This window comes from Salvelinus namaycush, chromosome 9, assembly GCF_016432855.1.
Source record: "Salvelinus namaycush isolate Seneca chromosome 9, SaNama_1.0, whole genome shotgun sequence".
Classification (NCBI taxonomy): domain Eukaryota; kingdom Metazoa; phylum Chordata; class Actinopteri; order Salmoniformes; family Salmonidae; genus Salvelinus; species Salvelinus namaycush.
In genome coordinates, this window is record NC_052315.1 from 48,615,984 (window position 1) to 48,637,114 (window position 21,131).

The window sequence follows — 21,131 nt, forward strand, 5'->3', positions numbered from 1 at the left end:
TGTTTCATGAGCTGAAATAAAAGATCCCAGAAATGTTCTATATGCACAACAAGCTTATCTCTCTCAAATGTTGCGCACAAATTAGTTTACAACCCTGTTAGAGAGTATTACTCTTTTGCCAAGATAATCCACCCACCAGACATGTGTCACGCTCAGATCTGTTTCACCTGTTCTTGTGATTGTCTTCACCCCCTCCAGGTGTCGCTTATTTTCCCCAGTGTATTTATCCCTGTGTTTCCTCTCTCTCAGTGCAAGTTCGTCTTGTATGTTTTCAAGTCAACCAGCGTGGTTTTTACCGTGCTCCTGTTTTCTATTCTCTTTTTCTTGTCTTCCCGCTTTTGACCCTTGCCTTTCTGGACTCTGTACCCGCCTGCCTGATCCTTCTGCCTGCCCTGACATTGAGCCTGTCTGCCACTCTTTACCTCTTGGATTAAGAATCTGGTTTTGACCTTTTGCCTGTCCACGACCATTCTCTTTCATACTCCTTTTGGATATTAATAAACAAAGACTCTAACCATCTGCCTCCTGTGTCTGCATCTGGGTCTAACCTTGTGCCATTATAGGTGTGGCATATCAAGAATCTGATTAAACAGCATGATCATTACACAGGTGCACCTTGTGCTGGGGACAATAAAAGCTCACACAGCACAATGCCACTGATATCTCAAGTTTTGAGGGAGTCTCAAATGTATATGCTGACTGGAGGAATGTCCACAAAAGCTGTTGTCAGAGAATTGAATGTTAATTTCTCTACCATATGCCACCTCCAATGTCGTTTTAGTGAATTTTGCAGTACGTCTAACTGGCCTCACAACCGCAAAACACATGTAACCACGACAGCCAAGGACCTCCTCTTCCGGCTTCTTCATCTGCAGGATCATCTGACACCAGACACCCGGACAGCTGATGAAACAGGAGTATTTCTGTCTGTAATAAAGCCCTTTTGTGGGGAAAAACTAATTCTGATTGGCTGGGCCTGGCTCCCTAGTGGGTGGGCCTGGCTCCCAAGTGGGTGGGCCTATGCCCTCCCAGCCCGACCCAAGGCTGCGCCTTTCCAGTCATGTGAAATCCATAGATCAGGGCCAAATTTATTTAAATTGACTGATTATCTTATATGAACTGTAACTCAGTAAAATCATAAAAATTGTTGCGTTTATATTTTTGTTCAGTTTATAAACACATTCAAACACAATCAAACAAACAAACAAACAAAATGCTCTTTGATGTAAGTCATTGAGTTCACTTATTCCTCGTCTCATAATAAATGTTCACTCCATTTTCTCTTTTCCCTTGTTTTGCTTTAAATTAATCTGCATGTTCCTCTCCTCTCTTCTTTGCCAGCTGGATGTGTGTGGATGCACAACACACACACACACATACATAACATACACACACATGAATACTGACGCCACACAGACACATAAACTTTCAGTCTGGATGTGTGTGGATGCACAACACACACACACATACATAACATACACACACATGAATACTGACGCCACACAGACACACAAACTTTCAGTCTGGATGTGTGTGGATGCACAACACACACACACACACACACATAACATGCACACACATGCATACTGACGCCACACAGACACACAAACTTTCAGTCTGGATGTGTGTGGATGCACAACACACACACACACACACACACACAACATAACATGCACACACATGCATACTGACGCCACACAGACACACAAACTTTCACACTGGATGTGTGTGGATGCACAACACACACACACAGTACATGCATACATACAAACACTTACACATAACATGCACACACTTGCATACCGACGCCGCACACACACACACACACACACACACACACACACACACACACACACACACACACACACACACAATTTCACACTCACCATGTACGGTGCTGCAACTGTTATCTAGCCTGTTGCCTAGTCACTTTACCCCTACCTATATGTGTTGTACATAGTTACCTCAATTACCTCGTACCCCTGCACATCGACTCGGTACTTGTACTTCCTGTATATAGCCCTGTTATTTTAAATGTGTATTTTTATTAGTTATTCACTGTGTATTTATTCCTAGTGTCACTATTTCTTTTTTTTACCTCATCTTTAACTCTGCATTGATGGAAAAGGACCCATAAGTAAGCATTTCACTGTTAGTCTACACCTGTTGTCTAATTAGGCCCAGGCTTTGGATCTTTGGTTTTCCTAGATTTGACTACTATATTGTCATCACTACATCCAATGGATTTAGATACTGCTTTCAAGCTCATTTCTGCAGCATTAGTAAAGATGTGATCAATACATGTTGATGATTTCATTTCTGTGCTGTTTGTAACTATCCTGGTAGATTGATTGATAACCTGAACCAGGTTGCAGGCACTAGTTACAGTTTGAAGCTTCCTCTTGACTGGGCAGCATGATGAAATACAGTCAATATTTAAATCACCCAGAAAATATACCTCTCTGTTGATATCACATACATTATCAAGCTTTTCACACGTTATCCAGATACTGACTGTTAGCAGTTGGTGATTTACACGATGACGGGGCTGCTTGTTTTGACTGCACTGTTTGCGGCCGTTTTCGGCAAGGAGACTTTTGAGGGGTGAGTGGACACACCAATATTTGGTGTCATGTTTGATATATCACCAGTAGTTGCTATGTAAAGATTGAGGAACCATAGGAAGGGTAGTAATGCCATATGTCATGCTTGCCCCTGTAATTCTGGAGACATGAGTTGCTTCTTTAGACTGAACGACAGTCAGGCTTTATTACTTTACAATCATCACTTCAACGGAATCATTAGAAATTACTACTCATGGGGAGGAACGGACAGATATCTTCAATCATAACTGTAAAGAGGAAGCAAAGCTTATGGTTAATGTTGAATAAAACCGTAAGTGATGCTGTAAGCAGGCGTTTAGCCACAGTCTTTGTTGGGTAACATTTTTCTCTCCCTTTCTCAACTCCAAGCATAGTTGTTGAAAGTTGAATGTTTCTCCTGTCTTTGTAGGGACCAGGTCCTTCGTATCACTGCGAGGGATGAGGTCCAGCTCACTCTTCTGAAGGATCTGTCTGAGATGGAATATCTCCAGGTGTGTGACATGATCATCACCACTGTAGAGCCTTGACCAGGCCATTTCCCTTTCACTACAGCTGCTCAAAACACTTATATCGGCATACATTTGAGTCCAGGACTAGGCTGAATCTGTGTCTGGGAGACCAGACCATTGTGTTGGTTTGTTGACCTAACGTGTCATTCCTCTCCTCTGTCCCAGTTGGATGTGTGGATGGAGACCACTGACCTCTCCACTTCAGTGGACATCAGAGTTCCCTTCACCAGCCTGCAGACCGTAAAGGCCTTCCTGGAGACCGAGGACATTGAGTACTTCATCATGATCAAGGACCTGCAGGTAGGACTGCTTTCTGAGTCAGGGAGAAAGTGACTGAGGTCAGGGTGATTACTTCAGTCTTACTTCATCTTGGCTGATCTTGAAATGTGTAAATCCATGTCATGACTTACAGTAAATAAATAAGATGGTTGAATAAGCCTTGTAGTGACTTTTGACCGCCCTTTTGCCCACAGGTTATGCTGGATGAGGAGAAGGAGCAGATGCTGAGTTCTGCCCGTGCCACTGCCCCCAGAACAAGTGATGACTACGACTACTCCAACTACCACACCATAGCCGACGTAAATTCTGTATCCCGAAACGCAAGCGGCAAGGAGAAATGGGACAGCCCATTTCACATGACCACTCAGAGCAGCACACATTCAGGCAGACACTATTAACTGTTATTATAAGATCCACATAAGAGTGACATGACAGTGACATGGTCTGACATGACACCTAGAGAATTGTTTGAGTTGACTGTAACATCTCTCTCTCTCTCTCTCTCTCTTTCCCTCTCTCCAGATCTACGCTTTCCAGGACATGCTGGTGGCTGAGAATCCCAACCTGGTCAGCAAGATCGTGATTGGCCAGAGCTACCAGGGACGCCCCTTGAATGTGCTCAAGGTAAGTTCCTGACCACAGTGGGCCTTGTCATATTACTAACTAGTACTCTTTACACGTGAAATATACATCTAATAGAGACATACAAGCCTAGTTTTTGCCTGATCCTGGATGAGACACCATTTTTTGGTACATGTTAATTAAGTGCTTGGTTGTATGTTAAATGTCTCAAGTTTACAGTATTTGAGGATTACGGTAGATGTTCTTTACACCCCCCTCCTTCTCTCTTTTCTAGTTCAGCACTGGTGGAACTAACAAACCTGGTATCTGGCTTGACATTGGAATCCACTCCAGGGAATGGGTCACACAGGCTTGCGGCACCTGGTTCGCTAAGAAGGTGCATCAGCACTAACTCCCTGACAGTCTTTAAACCTTTCCCCTCTCTTCATCTATGCATCTGTTCACCAAACCACTGTATCACTCTCACTATTACTCACTATGTATGGGCAGTCATGATTGAAGATTTATGATATAATTTTTCTGTTTCAATGTCCAGATTGTGACCGACTACGGAAGTGACGCCGCCCTCACCGCCATCCTGGACAAGATGGACATCTTCCTGGAGATTGTGACCAACCCTGACGGCTACTACTACACGCACACTAGTGTGAGTCGCTCACAACAGAAAATGTGTCATTTACGGTACATTTTAGGTTAATGTTCCGTACTTGATCGCTATGATTACTAAATGTCAGATTTTGTTTACATCATGTTATATCGCTCCACCTCTTTGATTATTAACTACATGTTACACGTGTGCGTGATCTGAATCTCTTATACATATGTAGGATCTTAATTTGAGCCAGTTTGCTACAGCATGAAAATAATCCTGCAGCAACAGGACATTTGAATAATTATGTGGATTATAATTAATGGAGATTTTTGTAAGGGTTGATATGTTTTTTGCAATTGAAAATGAAATCTGAAATGTCAAAGTGGAAATTAGAAACTTCAGAAGTCTTTTCAAACCTCAAATACTCTGCACATTTTTAATTTCCTGCGTTGCAGGAAAGTTCTCCTGCTACAGGATGATCAAATGAAGATCCTACATCTGTACCGAATATCAACTATCGAATCTAACTTTCACAAACCTCAGTGTTGTATCCTGTTTTGTCATTTGACTTCGCTCTGACATCATCAACCTTTCGTGTTCCACAGAACCGTATGTGGCGTAAGACCAGGAAGCCCAACCCTGGCTCTTCCTGCATTGGAACTGACCCCAACAGAAACTGGGATGCTGGTTTTGGAGGTATATTTTCCAGTTCACTTGAATGTTGACTCAAATACAAAAAATGCAGATGTCACAAACTCAAATCTTAATTTTTTTGTCAAATAAAGAGTTATCTCCTTGCAACTGGTGAGACAGTATTTTACTGTGGAAAATGTGCATTGTTATTTTTTAGTCTGGCACTAATCTTTTTTATCCTTTTGTCTATCTCCTCTGTTATCTTTGGTAGGTCCCGGTGCCAGTGACAGCCCCTGCTCTGAGACTTACCGTGGACCCAAGGCTAACTCTGAGTCTGAGGTCAAGTCCATCGTGGACTTTGTCAAGTCTCATGGCAACCTGAAGGCTTTCGTGTCCATCCATTCCTATTCCCAGATGATCCTCTACCCCTATGGTTACACCAGGACCCCCTGCAAGGACGAGAGCGAACTGGTGAGTTCAGCATCCATCAACTAGTTGTCTTTGACATGTTTGGTAACAACTTGTGGCATCCGTGCCTATAGGCAGCACCCTGCCTGCATTCTCCACTACATGTTGCCTCACCAGGGGAAGTGTGGCTACAACAGGATACTTTAACATTACGTTACTTGTATTATCTGCCCACAGCACAACCTGGCCTTGAAGGCTATCACTGATCTGGCTTCCCTGTACGGAAACTCCTACAGATACGGCAGCATAATCAACACCATCTGTAAGTGTCAAAACCCAGCTTAACCTATTCATTGCTTTAAATGGATCCCATCGCATGCCATTCCAGTCCACTCTAGTCCACCACGGTCTATCAACATGAGCACACTCCATCTGAATAATATAAACAATGCTGTTATATACTCTGTGACATTAATACAGAAACTATTGTCAATTCCCTTTTTTCTTGTCAATTCCAAATCAGGCTAGTGGTGGTACCATTGATTGGACCTACAACCAGGGCGTCAAGTACTCCTACACCTTTGAGCTGAGAGACACCGGTCGCTATGGTTTCATCCTGCCAGCTAATCAGATCCTTCCTACTGCCAAGGAGACTTGGCTGGCTCTGATGGCCATCATGGAGGATACCAAGGACAACACCAACTAGATGGGTCACCACGACAACCTACAGGACACTGTGTCATTGTACTGTTGTACATATATAGGAAAAGTTACCATTAAGTCTACCATGGCTCTTTCCAGGGCACAATGAGACCAATAAATGTCAACTGTTATACCTGATTTTGTCTATTTCATTTTTCATACTCTGCCAAGCTCTTTGGGTGATGCCAAAATGAAGCACAGAGAAAGGTTGTTATGGTTGAAGTAATCTCTCTTGGAGAGGTACAAACTGTATACGAAAAAACATATTTGAACTTGTATGTCAAAAATAAAGGACTTTAGTAACATAAGAAAATGCAAAAACGTGTTGTTTTAAAATGTCTTCTAAATGAAAAGAAGTCCACCGTGGGGGTGGGAAATATGGACCTGACAAATATTTCTCGGGAGTGAATTGGCTTCTAAAAGCAGTTTTGGTGTTTCTCTGTCTCCAAGGCTTTTTGCTTGACCCGGTTGAATGTACAGGTATGGTGATTTGAATTTAGTTAGAGCGTTAGATAAACGGCAAGTTATCTCTGACAGATTAATGTCTTTAAAGGAGACATATAGGACATGTGGGGGCATGTAAAATATAAACACAATCATTCTTAAACAATACATAACACAATTGTTTGATATAAGTCAGAGGTCACTTATTCCTTGTCTCTAATTTTTCAAATGTGAGTACCGTAATAGTCTAAAGGACTGACTCAGTCCTCAAAAAGGGTTGGGACAACCCTTGGGGGCATATCTTTTACAGTACAGAATACAAACACAGGCAAACTAAGCAAATGGAACAGTAAGGGAAAAAACTGAAAATCTGGTCCATTCTCATTGTCCTTCTCGGTATCTGCTCCAGAAATACTCACCATTAGTGTTACATCAGAGTTGGTGTGTGAAACAGAACAGCAGGTGAAAACATCAACTTACCGTAACTAACCAAGGTCAAAGGTGGTGCGCAAGGTGTGTGTCTACACTCTATTCGTTACGATGAAAGGAGCTGCTCATCTTGACTATGCTGTTTGTGGCCGTTATCGACAAGGAGACATTTGAGGGGTGAGTGATCATCACAAAGTACGGAAAGAAAGCACTTTGTAAAAAGTGCTTTATAAATACATTTTGATTGATTGATTGAATTATTATCACTTGTTTGCTACAGCAGTGGTAGCTGAGAAAAGGGTAATGACATATGGTGTGTTGATTGCCACCCTTTCTCTTTTTAATGTTTCCCCCATCTCTTTATTAGAATTATTAGGGATGATAACGTCATCGTTGTAATATCTGTACAGGCACCAGGTGCTTCAGATCACTTGGAAGGATGAGCTCCAGCACTCTCTCCTGAAGGACCTGGCTGAGATTAAAGATCTCCAGGTGGGGCATAATAATCACAGTGATCATACTATGACTATTACACTTCTTATACAGATGTAGGATCTTAATTTGACCTGTATTGTCGCAGCAAAATGATCCTGCAGCAACAGGATTTCAACATTTAGTCCATAATGTTGCTTGATCGGTGGCTAGGTTATTAGCTGGTCAAAATGAAGCTGCATGAAAAGTGGAATATTATGTTAGTGCAGGATTTCAGTGTATTTCTGTAAATCACTTAGCTCATCTGCGGCACATGAAAATGATCAGCAACAAAAAAGTGATCAAATGAAGATCTGTAAATAGGAAAACAATCAGAACAGAATTATCAGAGCAGATCCCTTCTCATACTGTATAATGTATGATCAGTCCATTTGATCTTTTCCCATGTGTTGATTTGTGAGTTGATCTACATGTTCCGCTCCTCTCTTCTTTCCCAGCTGGATATGTGTGGATGGATCCCACTGACCTCTCCACTCCTGTGGACATCAGAGTTCCCGTCACCAGCCTGCAGACCTACAAAGGCCTTCCTGAGGACCGAGGACATCTCTTACTCTGTCACAGTCAAAGGACCTACAGGTAAAGGTGGACACCTTTCTGAGCTGGGGAGAGCTCATCTGCCTTTCTTACGCCATTCTTTAGTCATTGTTATTCTTCAAAAAGTCATAACTGTACAGACTATGACGCCACCAAAGTTATCCCCCCTGACAATCAAATTATTCTTGAAAGAACCAAGGAGAGCGATCAGTGATGTGAAACCTTTTGCCCCTTTTATCTGAGGTTATGTTGGATGAGGAGTGGAGCAGATGCTGAGTGCTCATGCCGCTGAGCCCAGAATACTGATGACTACACCAAATACCAGGTCAGTACCCAATAACACAGCCAGGAAAGCCTCAGCATCTATTATAACATCTTGTCACGTTCCTGACCTATTTCTGTTAGTTTGTTGTATGTGTTAGTTGGTCAGGACGTGAGTTTGGGTGGGCATTCTATGTTTTCTGTTTCTATGTTGGTTTATGGGTTGCCTGGTATGGCTCTTAATTAGAGGCAGGTGTTTGGCGTTCCTCTAATTAAGAGTCATATTTAGGTAGGTGGTTTCACAGTGTTCGTTGTGGGTGGTTGTCTCCTGTGTCTGTGTTTGTCGCACCATACGGGACTGTTCGGTTTGTTTTGTTCATCGTCATTTTTATGTGTAGGCTTTTTTCCCTGTTCGTGCGTTCTCGTGTGTTATGTGAGTCCGTCGTCCAGATCTGTCTACACCGTTTGTTGTTTTGTTAGTTTATTAGTCAAGTTCGTGTTTTCGTGTTTTCTTTAATAAATCATGTCTTCAAACTCCGCTGCATTTTGGTTCCCTCACTACTCCTCCTTTTCGGTTGAAGAGGAGGAGGACCGCCGTTACACATCTATCATAACATTGTCATAAGATTGCAAAATAAAACGGTCATAGGACTGCATAATAACTTTGCAGAATCTAACTCTCTTGCACTGACTCTATGCACACACACTGGACTCTACCCACACACACATACTTACATTGACACCCCAACACACACACTTTCACACTCACCACTTACGCTGCTGCAACTATTATCTATCCTGTTGCCTAGTCACTTTACCCCTACTTATATGTACAGTACATAGCTACCTCAATGACCTCGTACCCCTGCACATTGACTCGGTACTGGTACTCCCTGTATATAGCCATCTTATTTTCTATTCCCTGTATATAGCCATGTTATTTTTAATTGTTATTCACTGTGTATTTATTCCTAGTGCCACTATTTCTATTTTTCATTATTTATTTTCTGTTATCTTTAACTCTGCATTGTTGGAAAAGGACCAGTAAATGAGCATTTAACTGTTAGCCTACACATGTTGTCTACGGAGCATGTGACAAACAGCATTTGATTTGATTTGATAACTCTGTCATAAGACTGCATAGTAACACTGTCATAAGACTGAATAATAACACTGTCATAACAATGTTATCAGGCCTGTGTTAAAACTCCAGTCCTCAGAGTTCTTTGATTCTAATGTTAGATTCTCTTACTAGCTCTATCGCAATAGATCTACACTTTCCAGGACATGGTCAGCAAGATCGTGATTGGCCAGAGCTTTGAGGGCCGCCCTCTGAATGTACCCCAAGTCATGTCAGTTTTCAATACTTCTTTTGATGTTTGAAGATTACCAGGATTTTCTTTGGACTCCACTTCTCTCTCTCATAGTTCAGCACTGGAGGCACCAACTGTCCTGGCATCTCGATCATTACTGGAATCCACTCCAGAGAATGGGTCACTCAGGTTAGCAGCACCTGGTTCGCCAAAAGGTGATTCACTTCTAGTCTCTTTCCTACCAGTCAGAGCCCCTGTTTTGAATTTCCCCACATGCTCATGAGTCACAATGCAAACTCCAGTTTGCTGCTAAGAATAGAAAAATGGTATAATGAAGGCAATAGGGTAATTACAGTCTATTTGCTATGATAACATATTATTATTATTAAGGGAGTTAAGTCTCAACTGATTGGTAGAAATTACATTAAAATCAACCTACAAAGCCATTCTACAGCAGAGACTTTTACTGGCCCAACGGCAATGGACAAGGGTGAACAACTCCGTCCTCGGAGGCCCGAATTAGACCTGGGAGACTAGGTATGTGCACTGGGCTACTAAGGACATTGTGATGATGATCAATCAACCAATCAATGAGCAGGATTTGGGCCCTTGAGGACAGGAGTTGAGTATCCCTGGCATTAAGGGGTAGGTGGGTCCCCCTTTCACAAAGCGGCACAGGGGCCGTGGTAATGAAATAAGTCGACTTTGATGGAGTTGGGGGGTGAATAAGGCTGAGGGTTATTTCTATGGTCGGCTGCTCTGGGATCTGGCACTTTCACAGCCGGCCAGGGATGATTGCTGTCGACTCGTCCGAGCACTGGATGCTTTGGAGTGGGCAGTGCTGGGTGGACATGCGGCTGCTGAAACAGCTTGGGAAAGAGAGAAACACACACAATCCCACATCAATGATAAGTAACTTGCAGGACACCTACTCTGTTTGTTCTACATGTTATTGCCATCTACTGGTAAGTTGTTAGTTACTACACAATGCAACAGAAGGGCTAATTCTCCTCAGTTTTATCAACTTTTCTATGTCCATCTACTCTCATTCTCAACATACACGATGATCTTACCCGAGACATAGTTCTGCACACGATTATGGTTAAGGGGATCCCATTATTCACATTACAGTGAGGCAAAGAAATGGATGATCAAACATGTCTGTGGATATTTTACTAGTGTATAGAATTCAGATTTAATGTGAGTTAGTATTATTTCCTATGATGTTAGTTGTTTCAGTGAAGTATGGATTCATTGTTCGCAACAGGGTTGTGATTGGGTAATTGTATGCGGAGGAGAAAATAGAGATATTAGAACATTACATAGAAAAAAGAAAAAAGAAAAATACCATCAGGAGCAAACAGGTCCTATAAAATGAGAATACCAAACATTAGGAACACCTTCTTGATATTGAGATGCACCCACCCTTTTGCCCTGAGAACAGCCTCAAGGCCTGAAGGCTTTCGTGTCCAAAAGATATCATAACTGCCATCGATAAAAGCCAATACTGTGCAGCCGTCTTCATCGACCTGGCCAATGCTTTCGACTCTGTCAATCACCGCATTCCTATCAGCAGACTCAACAGCCTTGGTTTCTCAAATTACTGCCTAGCCTGGTTCACCAACTACTTCTCAGATAGAGTTCAGTGTGTCAAATCGGAGGGCCTGTTGTCCAGACCTCTGACAGTCTCTATGGGGATGCCACAGGGTTCAATTCTCGGGATGACTCTTTTCTCTGTATACATCAATTATGTCGCTCTTGGTGCTGGTGATTCTCTGATCCACCTCTACGCAGACGACACCATTCTGTATACTTCTGGCCCTTCTTTGGACACTGTTAAAAAACCTCCAGACGAGCTTCAATGCCAAACAACACTCCTACTGTGGCCTCCAACTGCTCTTAAATGCAAGCAAAACTAAATGCATGCTCTTCAACCGATCGCTGCCCGCACCCGCCCGCCTGTCTAGCATCACTACTCTGGACAGTTCTGACTTAGAATATGTGGACAACTACAAATACCTAGGTGTCTGGTTAGACTGTAAACTCTCCTTCCAGACTCACATTAAGCATCTCCAATCCAAAATGAAATCTAGAATCGGCTTCCTATTTCGCAACAAAGCATCCTTCACTCATGCTGCCAAACATACCCTCGTAAAACTGACTATCCTACCGATCCTTGACTTAGCCGATGTCATTTACAGAAGAGCCTCCAACAATCTACTCAGCAAATTGGATGCAGTCTATCACAGTGCCATCCGTTTCGTTACCAAAGCCCCATACACTACCCACCACTGCGACCTGTATGCTCTCGTTGGCTGGCCCTCGCTTCATATTCGTCACCAAACCCACTGGCTCCAGGTCATCTATAAGTCTTTGCTAGGTAAAGCCCCGCCTTATCTCAGCTCACTGGTCACCATAGCAGCACCCACCCGTAGCACGTGCTCCAGCAGGTATATTTCACTGGTCATCCCCAAAGCCAAATCCTCTTTTGGCCGCCTTTTCTTCCAGTTCTCTGCTGCCAATGACTGGAACTAATTGCAAAAATCACTGAAGCTGGAGTCATATATCTCCCTCACTAACTTTAAGCATCAGCTGTCTGAGCAGCTTACCGATCATTGCACCTGTACACAGCCCATCTGTAAATAGCCCACCTAACTACCTCATCCCCATATTGTTATTTATTTTTTGCTCCTTTACACTCCAGTATCTCTACTTGCACATTCATCTTCTGCACATCTATCACTCCAGTGTTTAATTGCTAAATTGTAATTATTTCGCCACTATGGCCTTTTTATTGCCTTACCTCCCTAATCCCTAACTACATTTGCACACACTGTATATAGACATTTGCTATTGTGTTATTGACTGTACGTTTATTTATCCCATGTGTAACTCTGTGTTGCTGTTTTTGTCACACTGCTTTGCTTTATCTTGGCCAGGTCACAGTTGTAAATGAGAACTTGTTCGCAACTGGCCTACCTGGTTAAATAAAGGTGAAATAAAAAAAATAAAAGAATAACTGGTATCGTCCCGGCCCTAATCTGAGTCCTTTGGCACTAGTAACCAAGCCTATAACACTTGAATAACATGAGTTGTGGAATAATACCTGTGTCCAACCTTGTTCTCACATGTTGATATTTAGGGTTTGGGGGTATTCTCTTTTTCATGTACTGTGAGATGGGGAATACACAAAAATGTGTGATTTGCTCTGTTGTCAATGCACCCTTTACCAAGCTGTACAAAACATTAGGCATTGTGGAGAAAGAAGTGCTGCTGGATATGTACGGCACAGTCCCCCTTCAAAACTACACATATTTGGTTAGTAGAGACCCAAGAGAGTATTTTCCACTCCACTTTAGCTGAGTAGAAACGTTCTCTCTACAGCCCAAAAATCTCAACACACAAGTGTCAACATAGTACTTTTTCATTACTGGTCTTTAAAAATGTTTCGCCACAATAAAAGTGTCCATTCATAAAAAATCCAGATCTTTTGAATGAGTAATCCACATTGGAATGTTTTGAAAAGCAGGCATTTATTTAGAAGGGTACCTCATTACCATGCAAACATGACATCATCATTGTGCTGCTGGTAGAGCAAAAACTGTATCTCAATTACCTTGACTAACCTGTTTCCCCACACGTTTACTCTGTAACGATACCCCCTGTATATAGCCTCGTGCTGTTCTGTATATAGCACGCTGGAGAAGTGCGCTTTTCAGATAAATCATTTGTAACTTTGTAAAATCACAGCACTGACTATCCAGATAACCCTTTCAGGAACACCCTGGTGAGAGAAATTCAAAACAGTACTGTAATAAATACCTCTTACATTAGTGGATAAGGGAATACTACTGTATATGCTGTTTTAGTCAAAAATCTGACCTTTGAAATGTCACACTGACAAAGCATGTAAGGAAGAGTCCATGCACAGTAAAATACCCAATTACAAAAGCTTTATTTCCAAATGCAGCAAATGTACAGGTTACTCAGCATCAGCATCACAGTCAGAGTTCTCATCATCTCGTCTCAGGTCTGGGTCAGGCCATAATACCTCATCAACGTCACACATTATGTTTGCTCTTACCAGGCAGCGTGGGAAAAATGCCCTTGTGTGCCTTAGATGGACTCCACAGACACATCACCACAGGGGTCCTCCATTGCCTCCAGGAGGTTTTGCTGTGCGTAGGGGTTGCGGTCATACACTCTACCGCCATGCTGAGAAAAATTCCTCAATCGGATTCAGAAATGGGTGTTGTATGGACCCACTTTGACATGACGGTGGAGGACGCCATGATTGCTGATAGCTGCACATAGGGTGACGTTGCCTCCCCTCTGGCCAGGAACTTGTATGATGGCACGGTGACCAATGATGTTGCGTCCCCTTTTGCGCCTTTTTGTTAGGTTGAACCATGCCTCATCGATGAAGACGTAGTCCTGTGGGTCAGCCATGGCATCCAGCTCAAAGATTCTCTACAGAAGTAAAAAAACACACATTTTACTCTACTACAAATGCAGTACTATAGTGTACTACTGTCCTGGAATGAAAGATTGTTACTGTAACACATTACTACACAGTACTGTATTGCTATGCTGGAGAGATGGGCCATACTCTACATACTGTAAGAATTCTGTACAGTACAGCAATTACCTGCACATATTGGAATCGTTGCTCCTTAACTCTGTTTGAATTCCTTTCAAAAGGTACACGGCACAGCTGCTTTGTCCTTATGTGGAACGATTTGGTCAATGGTGGTAATGCTGATGCTGTCAATTCCTTGGAAGACTACCTGGTCTTCAACTATTTGGGTTTGAAACTCCCTCAAACAGATGGCATTATTGGCAATCACCATATTCACCAGGGCAGTCTCCTGCTCAGCTGTGACAAGTCTCCGCCTACCTCCAACAGATGGTCGCCTCTCAGTTCTGCAAAAATGAAATTTGACCATTACTGACCTATGGTCATCTATTACTGTGGTAAAAACTACACTGAGAAGAAAGTGGAGATTCAGTCTACATGCACTACAACATTACATGTATCACAGTAACAACAAGGCAAATGACCTGTTTTCCCTTCTGAAAGTACGGACAATGGATGCAACTGTGTAACGGCTTAGGTTGGGTTGCACTAGCTGTCCAACTTCTCTCATAGTCCTCCCATGTATGAGCACATGACGAACTAGGGTGGCATGGATTTCATCTGAGATTACTTGACTTTGTTGTTGTTGTCGTCCTTGTCCTCCTCCTCATCCGCTCTGTTCTCTTGCAACTTCGGCATGGTTTGGATCCATTGCTCTAAAGCACATGGACATGCCTCCAGACCCTATTTATTGATCCTGCAATTCTGATTGGTGTTTTTGAGGCTTTGAGGCTTTGAGGCTTATACCCTGACTACACCGCTCGCGTCGAAAAATTAATTTAGGAATCTATGTTATTCAATTATTGCACCCACACTGCTCGCGCGCGCCAACGAGCATCTGCGTTGCCAAGGGCTAAAATAGAAGTCATTCCTATTTCTGACGCAGATCGCGCTACAAGTCCTGCCTCTCTGTCACGCCCTGACCTTAGAGAGCCGTTTTATTTCTCTATTTGGTTAGGTCAGGGTGTGATGTGGGGTGGGCATTCTATGTTTTGTATTTCTGTGTGTTTGGCCGAGTGTGGTTCCCAATCAGAGGCAGCTGTCTATCATTGTCTCTGATTGGGAATCATACTTAGGCAGCCTGTTTTGCCACCTTAGTTGTGGGTAGTTGTCTTTGTTAGTGGCCTGTATAGCCCTAGTAAGCTTCACGTTCGTTTTTGGTGTTTCCTGTTTTGTTGGCGACATTCTTAATAAAGGAAAATGTACGCTCACCACGCTGCACCTTGGTCCAGTCATTTCCCTGACGACGTTCGTGACAGAACTACCCACCACAAACGGACCAAGCGGCGTGGCCGAGAGGAGCAGCGTTTTCTGGAGGAATGGACATGGGAGGAGGTCTTGGAAGGCAAGGGACCCTGGGCGAGGGCTGGAGAGTATCGGCGTCCAAGGGAGGAGAAAGAGGCGGCGAAAGCAGAGCGGCGACAGTATGAGGAGTTGGCACAGCGGAGCAGGCACGAGAGGCAGGGGGGTGGCACACGAGGCGATTGGCTGAGTCAGGTTGGAGACCTGAGCCAACTCCCCGTGCTTACCGTGGGGAGCGTGTGACTGGTCAGGTACCGTGTTATGCAATGATGCGCACAGTGTCTCCAGTGCGCACTCATAGCCCGGTGCGCTATATTCCAGCTCCCCGCATCGTCCGGGCTAGAGTGGGCATCCAGCCAGGACGGATGGTGCCGGCTCAGGCATCTGGCCTCCAGTGCATCTCTACGGCCCAGGATATCCTGCGCCGGCTCTGCGCCTCTGCGTACTGCACATATGTCAGAGTCAAGGCCCGCGGGCCACATCCGGCCCGCGAGAAGGTTTTTTACGGCCCCTGGGATGATCTTGATTTATTATTAGAACCGGCCCGCAGACCGCAGCAAGCCGGCAGCCCGCAGATCTTTTACACGCACCAATACTACATTTCCCACAATGCAACGGTGACGCACCGAGCAGTAGGCTGCTTCATTTCAATATTTATTGGCACAGCAGTCGTCAGCATCACAGTAAAATTAACTTTCAGATACCCATCAAAAATGGCAAAACGGAAGGTGGACACTGAGAACCGGGGGTTTCAAACAAGGTGGGAGTCGGAGTATATGTTCACGGAGGTAGCTGGAAAACCTGTGTGTCTTCTGTGTGGAGAAAGTGTGGCGGTACTGAAAGAGTATAATCTGAGACGACATTATGAAACGAAACACGCGGACAAAAACAAGAATATGGACATGGAACAAAGGCTACAAAAGGCTAGATTTTTGCACTTTATTTTATTGTATTTCAATCCAATTATATTTTAAAAATATTTCAGTTGAGTGGATGATAGAAAGTTGCTATTATTGTTTTTTTCTTTGAAGTAAATTTAGCCCACTTTTGCTAAAATAGAAAATATAGGCTACTGATGGTGCCTTGAATACCGGTTTCTTTCATTTAATGTTCATGTTATGGGGATTTTTATATAAAGGAAATTTGTCTTTTGTGTCTGTTGAAAATTAAAGATTACTGACAGAGCCATAAGAAAATATTGCTTTATTTATCTGATCATATTGGAATATATTTGTTAGGTTTTCAGTAGGTTCAATTAGGTTCACTAGACTATATGCGTCATTTAAAAATTTTTCAATGAACATTCGAACAGTCCGGCCCTCGGCTTGTAGCTAAATTTTTTATTTGGCCCTCCGTCCATTTGACTTTGACACCCCTGGCGTACTGTGTCTCCGGTGCGCCTGCACAGCCCAGTGCGTCCTGTGCTAGCGCCCCGCATTTGCCCGGAGAAAGGAACCATCCAGCCAGGACGGGTTGTGCCAGCTCTACGCTAGAGACCTCCAGTGCGCCTCCACGGCCCAGTGTATCCGGTTCCTGCTCCACACACCAGGCTTCCAGTGCATCTCCCCACTCCCCAGTGAGACCTGTGGCAGCTCCACGCACCAGGCTTCCTGTAAGCCTCCACAGTCCAGTACGTCCTGTGCCTCCTCTCCGCACTCGTCCTGAGGTGCGTGTCATCAGCCCGGTGCCACCTGTGCCGGTCCCACGCATCAAGCCTCCAGTGCGCCTACACACGACCATGTGGGTGATTGAAAGACTAAATCTTTTGCCGGTTGTCATGGTAATACTATGAAAGTGTAGATGCCAATCACCATATAAGTTCAAAGATGAAAAAGCCTGAAAGAAGGAGAGATGACTAGAAACGATTCGGTTGACCGTTTTATGTGTGGATTAATTGCCGGAGTAGAGGGCCTTGTGCATTTCAGGTAAAATAACAACTCAATGTTTATATCCCAGGACAAAATAGCTAGCAACAGCACGCTAGCTAAATAGGACAAATTAGCTAGCAAGTGCAAGCTATCTAGTTAAATTGCCATAAATGTTTAATGCTTTTCGACCTGTCCCCAAATGAATGTCATTGGTTCAGAGTTTGTTTTGATATTTGAACCTGCGTGTCGTGATCGCGTTTGGTGTGGGGGGACAAAATAAATCTATGCACGATAGCGCACGCGCGCAGCCGGTTTGGGTTCCGTGTCAGTGTTTGCACCTGGAAAAAGGTGTGCTCTTTGAGTTTAGGTTGTGATACCTTGAATTAATTATATTGAGAGCATGTGTTTGCTGAATGAATATATCGTTCAATTAATTAATTATTTCGCCACTTTTGTGTAAGCTTTTGCAGAAAGAGTTTTGAATATTGAAAGATGTGTGGAAACAGGTGAATAGTGTTTACGGTTATGGGAAATGTGTGAGTTTTTGGGAATGGTGTAAGGGTATGTTTTTTCTGCTACAGGAACCAGTTGTGGGGTTAAGCAAATGAGAAAAACTGTAATATGTACATGTAAGTAGAGGTAAAGTGACTATGCATAGATAATAAACAGAGAGTAGCCACAGCGTAAAAATTCGGGGAGGGGGGGGTAAATTCAAATTGTCCGGATAGCCATTTGGCTGTTCAGGAATCTTATGGCTTTGGGGTAGAAGCTGTTAAGAAACCTTTTGGACCTAGACTTGGCGCTCCATTACCGTTTGCCGTGCAGTAGCAGAGAGAACAGTCTATGACTAGGGTGGCTGGAGTCTTTGGCCATTTTTATGGCCTTCCTCTGACACCGCCTGGTATAGCGGTCCTGGATGGCAGGAAGCTTGGTCCCAGTGAAGTATTGGGCTGTACGCACTACCCTCTGTAGTGCCTTGCGGTCGGAGGCCGAGCAGTTGCCATTCCAGGCATTGACGCAACCAGTCAGGATGCTCTCGATGGTGGAGCTGTAGAACTTTGAGGATCTAAGGAATGCCAAATCTTTTCAGTCTCCTGAGGAGGAATAGGCATTGTTGTGCCCTTTTCATGACTGTCTTGGTGTGCTAGAACCATGTTAGTTTGTTGGTGATGTGGGCACCAAGGAAATTGAAGCTCTCATCCTGCTCCACGACAGCCCATTGATGAAAATGGTGGCGTGCTCAACCCTTCTTTTCCTGTAGTCTCCTTTGTCTTGATCACGTTGAGGGAGAGCTTGTTATCCTGGCCTTACACTGCTAGGTCTCTGACCTTCTCCCTATAGGCTGTCTCGTCGTTTGGCCGTCATTGTAAATAAGAATTTGTTCTTAACTGACTTGCCTAGTTAAATAAAGGTTAAATAAATGATGGGCAACAGGGAAAACATTCACATGTAACATGTAAAGTCCACCAGGTGGCAATACAGGCCTGTGTTTAAATGTATCATTGTGGCTACAGTGTTGTAAAAACACTGGGAAAATCTAAATTGCATACTCCTCGCATCCTCGCTCCTCATCTCCTTCTCAAAACCCATTGGAGGAGAAGGTCAGAGGGGAGGGACCTCTGGCTTTCTCATCCAATCGGTTTCGAGAAGGAGATGAGGAGAGAGGACGCTAGGAGTGTGCAATTGAGATCTTCCCTGTATGTTTTCTTCATGTAGGTGCACTGTCCCACATGCACTCAATGGAGGTCACAATGCCAGGGAGGTATTCTGTAAACAGTACAGCAACACTGTACTGTTTACAGTTTTTCCCCCATCCCTCTTGAGATTGATGGCTCAGCTGAATCATTCAAATTCCTGGGGACCATCTTCTCACACAAACTCAAGTGGGAAGAAGACAACGCAACACACACACACACACACACACACACACACACACACACACACACACACACACACACACACACACACACACACACACACACACACACACACACACACACACACACACACGCAGCTAAAGGAGGTTTGTATTGAATGAGTCGACTAGGGTGGTTCGGGATGCCCCTGGTCCTGCCCTGTCAGATCCCATCACCGGGGAGGCCAACAAGATATCCCGGAGGTTTGCTCATCCCTTTATCACCAACTCCACACAGTACTTCCCTTCCTGCCTTGGGTTAGTGCTTCCCCATGGTGCTTCCTTACCAAGCGTAGGAAGGAGGGAGAGAGAGAGGGAGGGAGGGAGAGACAGAGGGGGCAGCATTTTGACTGGAGGGGGTCTTTTTCCACTGACAGTTGCTGACATCATCTCCTCTGATTGTGTCATTATTTCAGGGCAATTCCCTCTGTCTGTGTGAGTGAATGTTTGTATGTGTTATAGGCTGTTTGTGCATATGCATGTGTTAGTGTATGTTGGAGACTTTTGTGTAGGAGTGTGTGTGCATGCGTGTGTGCAAATGTATGCTTTTATAAATGTGTGTGACGGGGTACAAAGGCTACATGCCAATATCATATATGTTTGCATGCGTCAATTTGTGCATTAATAGACTGTGTACAAGCATGTATGTAGTTGTTTTCCTGTGTACATTAATCGTAACACATCCAAGCCTTTTGATGTTTTGTCATTGAGTGAGAATACAGTGTGATGCACTTTGTCAGTGTTTCCCACAAGTGCGTAGAGTAGCCAGCCAAATAGAAGAAGTAGCCAGCCAGGCTCCCCCTGGCCGCATTTTTTTGGAGCTCTATTTTGGTGGCTTCTGGTACATTCTAATGCCTTGACTGTACCTGAACTACACAGCGAAATGATTAAATACTTCATGGGGTTTACCTCCCAGATTGGACAAATGAGTTGTGGTATTATGTAGAAAGACTCGACTTTACAACTGAAATTACAGAACATCTATGAATTCAGTGCATTGTTAGTTGTTTTTTGTTGTAGTTAACCTTTATTGCAAGTGTGCACCTAGCAAAAGGCTATGGTGTTTTTGTACTGCACATGTGAAGGTAGAGTTGGCAAAATAATACCCACTGGATTGATGAAAATAATCATGATATCATTCTGGCAGGTAAGCATAGGCTACTTTGTAGTTGACATTTAATTGAGAATGTTTTTGGGAAAGCCTTTCCATCTACCAGTAGACTGTTTTCATTCGTATCATTGTGGTAGACGTGCATGCTGCGCACACAGACAGGGGAGTTCTTGATGCCTCTTCAGGAAGTTGCAGGGAATACATATCACTGATGCATTCTGTAAATGTCTTATGATAAACCTGGGCAAATTAATACATTTAGTTGATTCCCTACTAAGGTGAATACATTTTTTATATTTTTGAATTCCGTTTTAATGTTTCCACGAGGGCCTTAATCATCATATTTGGACCAGAATGAGGCTCTCATTCTTCATGCAGTGTGTCACGTTCCTGACCTTATTTTCCTTTGTTTAGCGTTGTTTAGTTGGTCAGGACGTGAGCTGGGTGGGCAGTCTATGTTATTTGTTTCTTGTTTAGGTTCATTGTTAATTAGCCTTATATGGTTCTCAATCAGGGGC

General features: G+C 43.6%; 1 protein-coding gene across 1 annotated transcript; it reads left to right on the plus strand.

Annotated features, from left to right (window-relative positions):
• Positions 1 to 2,539: 2,539 nt before the first annotated feature.
• On the plus strand, positions 2,540 to 6,414 carry LOC120053526 (carboxypeptidase A1-like). Its single transcript, XM_039000659.1, has 11 exons — positions 2,540 to 2,604; positions 3,013 to 3,094; positions 3,278 to 3,412; positions 3,586 to 3,690; positions 3,914 to 4,015; positions 4,248 to 4,349; positions 4,509 to 4,619; positions 5,171 to 5,261; positions 5,470 to 5,669; positions 5,844 to 5,928; positions 6,125 to 6,414. The coding sequence occupies exons 1-11, from the start codon at positions 2,540 to 2,542 to the stop codon at positions 6,310 to 6,312; spliced, it is 1,266 nt and encodes a 421-aa protein (XP_038856587.1). The 3' UTR covers positions 6,313 to 6,414.
• Positions 6,415 to 21,131: the final 14,717 nt, after the last annotated feature.